Below are 7434 nucleotides of genomic sequence, written 5' to 3'. Positions count from 1 at the left end.
ATAAAAAATTATGTTTATTATCATTTGTTGAGAAATGTAAACAAAATAGATGCACTTTTTTTTAGCACTTTCTGTTTTCAAAAAGGAAAAAATCGGGATCATTTTTATATCGTCCAAAAAAATGAAGCCATATTTATTAGTGATTTTATAACTCTCCATATTATTAACATGTTAAATAGTGAAAATAAATTGACAAGAAATTTTGGCCTCCGATTATGTCTCTTATTTATTAAACATGTAAGTGTATGTAATCATATTATATACAATATTGTGCGAATAATCTTGAAGCAAATAAATTTAGATGAATTCACTCTTGCTCTTTTAGTCTTCTCCCACTTGACACCATTTCTCACACACGATATTCTCTATCATCTTGTTAAAAATCTTTACAATATTATGCTAAAAGGATATCCCACTTTCTCTCCTTCTTCTTTTGTGTGTCTACACACTCATAGCAATCAAACAGCAAAAGAAACGTCCATCGAAGAAAAGCAGAAAGGAAACTTCCCAAATACAGTAGATAGCAAGTGGAAAATTAATACTGTTACAAACGTGCAATGTGAATCAAAACAGAAGGAGGGTGTAGCAATTGAAACGGAGGGTGCAGCAATTGAAACGGAGGATGGAAAAATTGAAACAATTGTTACGAATACATTTCCTTCTATTTATGCAAAGCAGCAGGAGAAAGGGATGCACCTTGAAAATGGAACATATCTGCAGAGTGAAAAAAACCAAATTGATGACATACAAAATGGTACGCAGAAAAGTAGAAAAGAGAAGAACATTGTACAGAATTCGTTCTGTGTTAAAGATGTCAGCATAATTGGTTATGAAAAAAGAGATGATAAGGATTCTTGGTCAAAAAAGGGTAATCCTTGCATGAACAATGGTAGAAGAGAAGCGGTAACAAAGCAAAGCATCAAATATGAGAACCAGCTTAATGGAACTCAATGTTGTAACGAAAGAAAAGGAATTAATCTACAAAATCCATTCATATTCACAACATGCATATATTTAGCAGTAATTGCAAATAAATTAAACGAATTGATGCCATACGTAAGTTATTTTTTATTTAGAAAGTTCTGGAAAACAATCAACATTCTGTTCAATCAAGAGGAATCTGCCAACAATAGTGAAGATGCAATTATGACAGTTCTCCATGTATACTTTCACATTACAACCTTGTTAAGTTGCAAAAATTCTTTTCTGAGAAATTTACAAATTATTGCTATTAAACTAGTGTTAATGGTACCACAAACCAGACTAATGAAAAGGAGAAAACTATCTTATTTCTCTTTGAGAAGTTTATTATTTTTAATTAAAAAAAAACATATTCATATACATCCTCTCATGACTGATGCATTCTTAAAAGGAAGCAATAACAACCCATGGGAAGAAAATTTTCATTTTTCATATTTCTCATTCACATCAACCATTCGGGATTACGAATTAATAGTGTGGTTAAATTGTCTTCACTTGAAGCGTAATTGTGATGGTGCTCGTGCTGGTAATGATGATGATGGTTGTGCTGGTGCTGGTAATGATGATGGTTGTACTCGTGCTGATAATGATGATGGTTGTACTCGTGCTGGTAACAATGGTGACGCTTCTTCTCTTTTCATTTTTTTGCAAATTGTGTACCACTTTTTTAAATTAAAAAACAGTCAGAATTACCTGACTTGTTCAGGTAAAAATGGACAAACCAATGTTAAACATTTTATTAAGCAATACACCAACCAATCCAACAACCAATGCAAGGATGTAAACACAAATTTTGCTATCACTGGAGATATCATGAACAATTATTACAATCTCAGAGAGGATGTATTCCCCAGCTTGACTCGTGCACATGACGATTCCTTTATTCAAAATTTTGTATGCACAATGAAAGAGAACTTTTTTTCATGCATAAGTTGTCCTACCCAAAGTGTCAAAAAATTAAATTCTGATTTTTCATACAATTGTGCAATGAGGAAAGAGGAACAATCATCCGGGGTAGTAGGATCTGCAGAAGAACATGAGCTAGCCAAATTTTCGTATAAAGAAAATATACATTGTAACAAAGAAAAAAAAAAAAAAAAAAAAAGAAACAGTAAAAACAACATGAATGCACAAGAAAAAGGAAAATTTTATTTCACCATAATGATGAGCGATAGTGAGGCAGAAAATAATCACAAGCAAGAAGATGATGACTACATGAAGATGCAGGGTGGAAATAGCAGGAACGAAGATGTAGACTCCTTTTTTGAAAGGTTTATTCAGCTAGCCAAAGAAAATGAAAAGGCAGGTGATATACACGTAAAGGAGCTAGATATAATTTTAAAAATAAAAGAAAAGAAATTGCAAGAAATTGGGAATAACCAATTGCAGTGTGGAAACGAGGTTCAACGTGAGGGTGAGGGTGAAGATGATAACCACAGGAATGGAGAGACAAACGACACAACTAATGAAGAGAACATCAATGGAGAGACAAACGAAGCAACAAATGAAGGGGACGGCGATGGAGAGCCAAACGAAGAAAGAGAAAAAATGCAAGTGAAAAACAGCCCTTCATCCAAAAGGAGAAAAGGAAAAATGTTTAACGATCAAGAGAATTCTTATAAGCAGTACACCCATCACAACGAAGAAGAAGAAGTTAAGAATATTTCAGATAATAGTCCAGTAAGCGGTTCAGTTAGCGAAATAAGTAATGAACAAAAGAGCACATGCAAAAAAGATTACGAAAAAGATTTATTAAACAGACATAGGAAAGAAAGAAAAGGAAAGAATATAAACAAGGAAAGCATCCTATTACACTGTTACAAATTGTTAAAAAAAAATAAAATAAAATTGGACAGTTTTATATGCGAAGATTATTTCAATGGATACACCCTGGAAAATAATTTTTTTATGAGATTTAAAAAAGAATTTTTAAAAAAAAAAATAAAAAAAAAATACACTACAAATGGTAACAATTTAAAAATTAGAGAAAAACACTTTTTTAACAAAGTCCAACAAGAATGTATAGGGAAATCATTAGTAGAAAATATACCAGATGATTTTATTTTGAATAGAATTATGATAATAAAGATACTCTTCTTCCTTCACAAGTATAGCAGTGGGAATATATTAATCAGCTTATATATATCAAAAGTGCTATCCATTCTTGGTACATACATTATATATGATGAAGATGTTCGTGATTTTGTAAGATTGATTAATTATCTTTCTCTAAGTTTTTTTCTCAATAAAAATCACACAAATGTGGATGAAATGACCAACAGAGAAGGTATTGACGTCTCTCATCCAGTGAAGAATTACACGCATAGCATGAGAAAAAGTGTACATATGAGTGCTAACAGGAGATCTACAAGGAGGAGTACAAAGTCTACTCATAGTGAAGCATTTCCTGGTCGTTCAAACGGATTACACACCGGAGAGGATGAAGTGGTTGAAGTGGACGAAGCGGACGAAGTGGACGAAGCGGACGAAGTGGATGAAGTGGATGAAGTGGACGAAGCGGACGAAGTGGATGAAGCGGACGAAGTGGACGAAGCAGATGAAGCGGACGAAATGAACGAAGAAAAAGGTCGCACTAAACAGAATGGAACTAATTTCGATCTCTTTTTGAGAGGGATGTCTTTTAGCTTGTTAAGCGACCAATCGAGTTGCCCCACAAGTTATGGTTATAATAGAAGCCCATACCACAAAAGTAGTATTTTCAAAAATTTTGTGCATAAATACTTACTAAGAATAGCCGGTAAACTAAGAATGTGCAACAATAGTCATCTTTTAAACTGCCTTTTTCAATCATTCTGCAATAAGAAGTTTGTTCTATTTTTCGATTTTTTCTTTATTTTACACAAAGAGAAAATAGAGCAAATTTTGAAAGATCCCTTTTTTTATTTTCTAATTGATAGCAAAATGTCTGTACAAAGCGGTCGCTATTCCTTATGCAACTCTAAAGGGATCCCTGAATGTGATGCAGTTTTCAACCAATACAGAAAGGAAGAGGCACAAAAGAGTGTTATGGACGGGATATGCATTAAGAGCAGTGTTAATGACAATCCATTTTATTTCCTAAAAAGAAGTAATTTTTTTCAAATCTTTAACATATGTCAACAAGAGGATGACCACCCAGCTAGCTATCACAATGTAAGGTACCTTTTTTATTTTTCGATCGACAATTGTGGGAGGGGAAAAGAAGCAACTACTGCAATGCGTAAGAAGGTTTACATTTTTCTGAACATTTTAAATCATATTTTTACTTTTAAAAAGGAGAAGAAGAACAAATCTTGCTCTTTTGCCTTCTTGGGAGGAGAAGGAGAAGAAGGAAGAAGAAAAAAACAGAAAAAAAAAAAAAAAATATGCACAAGTCAGGCAAATTTGTCGAATGGCAGCAAAATAGGGGATGATGAAAAAAAAAAGGACAAGGTAACTGTGGAAAATGAAGGGATGACAAAATTCACATTACAAGATTTGCATACCTCGAGAGAAGATGTATGTCGTGAAACTGAAAAGGATCAGAATTTATCAATAAAATATAAATCGAACGTATCCCGAGAGTCAGCAGAAGAAAGTGTGGAAAAATTAACATACACCAGCAGTAGTAGCACATTTGACAATTTCTCATCTACCTGTGCCACGTCAGATTATCAATCCAGCACAAACAAAGAGGAGGGAACTATTTCAAACGCTAGTTCTGTTTCTTCTTTGTCAAATAAATCTTTTCAAAAGGAGGTGATAAAGACGTACAAAAGGTTGCAATATCAAGAAAAAATATCAGCACAAGAAAATGTCAAAATAGCCAATTTAAAAAAAAATGAAAAATCTTTTTTTTACATGTACAGGATAGGTAAATATTGTGTATGTGCAGGTTTTTATAAACATAGTTATGACATATTTGAAAAATTATACGTATTAACAAACGCGAGGGATATCAAATTATGGTATAGAGCTTTATTAAATTATTGCAAATTTTGTTATAGAAAAAGAAAGAAATCAAATGGGGACTGGAAAACTTTTTTAAGTCCAATAAAATTTTTACATATTTCTGAACAGTGCATAAAGGAGATAGACATTTTTCGGGAAAATTTTTTTCCTTTTTCTTTTTTTTTAAAAATACAAATGAATATATACAGAGCTATAGAAAATTTATTAATTCTCGTAAATGACATAAGAGATGAAATAAATTTTACTCTTGCTTATTTTTCGTACAACATTCAAAAAATTATTTCTTCCTTGAAGGAAGTTATGAGAGCCCTGTTAGCAATTCTAGCCATCAAGTATTTATTTTCAGGTGTCTCCAAACGGATACTACATGTTTATGTTGTTTTGCTCAAGTCCATTTTTATATTGTGTTCCTTTTTGAAGCATAAGGTGATTCCATACTTGTTTCTTAACCAATCTTTCTTGTTTAACACACTTGTTGGTGGTGTGACATTGGCCGAGGAAGTAAACGGATCATTAGTTGATGGTACTGCAAACAAATGCAGTAGAGGTGGAAGAAGTGGCAGGAGTAGAAGAAGTAGCAGGAGTGGCAGAAGTAGCAGGAGTGGCAGAAGTAGCAGGAGTGGCAGAAGTAGCAGAAGTAGCGGAAGTAGCATAAGTAGCAGAAGTAGCAACAGTAGCAACAGTAGCAACAGTAGCAACAGTAGCAACAGTAGCAACAGTAGCAACAGTAGCAGCGGAGGCTATTCCAGTTTTTCCACGTCCAGTGATAAGAACAATTATAATTGCAAGAAACAGTATGTTTTTGACAAATATGATGGCACGCTACGTTGGATCGTACGGTTTTATACGCACAAGAAGAGAAAAAAAAGCATGAATAGAAATATATTCGCAAAGGAAATAAAAAATGTGCAAGGAAAAAATTTCCCAGATATTTTTGAGTACATAATGACCCTCTGGCAGATGAAAACTTGTAACTTTTTTTTTTATGAACATGTTCAGAATTTAAAAGAACTTTATGACCAATTTTTTAAAGACGGAATGTTCAATAAAAAGAAGATAATGACATTTATCAAAGTATACTTGGAGGTAGTGTATCGCATAGACTATCCAAGTCCCCCTCGCATTTTGTCGTCCATGCCTGCCCCATACATTTCCAGTTCTACCTACGTGTACAAATCGGTGAGTACAGTGTGTTTTGGGCAGTTCCACCGTTGGTTGTGTATGGTCACATATACCCGTCTTTTTCCTTTGCACACAAATTGTTTTATTCCCGCTCATTAATTACTAATCACCCTGTTTATTATTCTATCACTTGATTGATTTGCAGAACAAAGGACGATCGATGCACCAAGTGGAGACAATCAAATGCATAGGTCAATTGACCAACGCTAAGGTAGAACGAGCATATATAGACAGATAAGCAAATAGGAAAAATAGAGAGATACATAGATAAATTGAACAAAATGATTGCGTACATGTTTTGTTTGTGTGACGTATACTTTTGCATTTGGTACGTAAGTGATGTGTCCTCCTCGTTGTGCTTATTATTTCCATGTATCATTACATATATCATATATCATATGTTTTTTTTTTTTTTTTTTTTTTTTTTTTTTCCTTTTCTATTCCCCTATATAAGGCCCACGTAATGCGAGATTTCCATTTTTGCAACTTTAAACTAGTGCTGAAAAATAAAATAATCAGAGAACTCAATGTGAAAAGTCAAGGAATCAACGTTATGTACACAGTCCACATAAAAATAGAAGAAGAAAACATGAAACATTTTCATATTTTTTTAACTCCACTTGATAAAAATAAAACCTTACTTGGTCAGGCAAAATCTACTGTTTTTTATTTCAAGTATGTGTGATTATTTAGAAAAGGCTTTTTTTTTTTTTTTTTATTTTTAAAATAGAATAGCACATTTTTACACTTAATATATTATGTGTGTGTATTCTTTGCTTTGTTCGGTGACTCATACAGAAGTAAAAAGACGTTTATTTTGTCTTTTCTTTCATCCCAAGCGATGTTATCATATGCTGCCAATATGCCCTTTTTTACTTATTCGTATTCATATTCGTATTCATATTCGTTTCATATTCGTTTCATATTCGTATTCATATTCGTATTCATATTCGTTTCATATTCGTATTCTTATTCGTATTCGTATTCGTATTCATATTCTTATTCGTATTCTTATTCGTATTTTTTTTTTTCTTACCTTTTTTTTTTGCAATTTCTCCTTAACATGTTCATACAAATAGACCAACAAAGCACATGTGTGCGCCTTTTACCCTTTCATGTTCTAAATTTTTCATGTCTTCTTTTTCTTGGGAAATCAAATTAGTCAATTAAAAAAAGACATTATCCAGTTGTAAAAAAAAAAAAAAAAACATATCGTTTCTTTTGACGTAGCTTTTTTTTTTTTTTTCCAAGCGGAATGTACTTAAATGTAACGTCATGTGTGGAAGTGTGAAAAAGTGAAGAAGAGAAACTTCCGCAACC

General features: G+C 32.8%; 1 protein-coding gene across 1 annotated transcript in view; it reads left to right on the top strand.

Moving 5' to 3' along the window:
• The window catches only part of PGO_011180 (hypothetical protein, conserved), a gene marked incomplete at both ends in the record, with an annotated part of 7360 nt that extends 561 nt beyond the window's left edge, over positions 1-6799 (top strand). Inside the window, 3 exons of the mRNA XM_028685758.1 lie at positions 1-6111; positions 6260-6325; positions 6569-6799. The exon at positions 1-6111 is cut by the window's left edge and continues 561 nt beyond it. Coding sequence (XP_028541559.1) covers positions 1-6111; positions 6260-6325; positions 6569-6799 — 6408 coding nt within the window. The remainder of the gene's footprint in view (positions 6112-6259; positions 6326-6568) is intronic.
• Between the last annotated feature and the right edge of the window lie 635 nt (positions 6800-7434).

The sequence above is a fragment of the Plasmodium gonderi genome, assembly GCF_002157705.1.
Source record: "Plasmodium gonderi DNA, contig: Chr01, whole genome shotgun sequence".
NCBI lineage: Eukaryota > Apicomplexa > Aconoidasida > Haemosporida > Plasmodiidae > Plasmodium > Plasmodium gonderi.
Note: the sequence above shows the minus strand (reverse complement) of the source record. Positions and strands in the feature narration are given on the sequence as shown.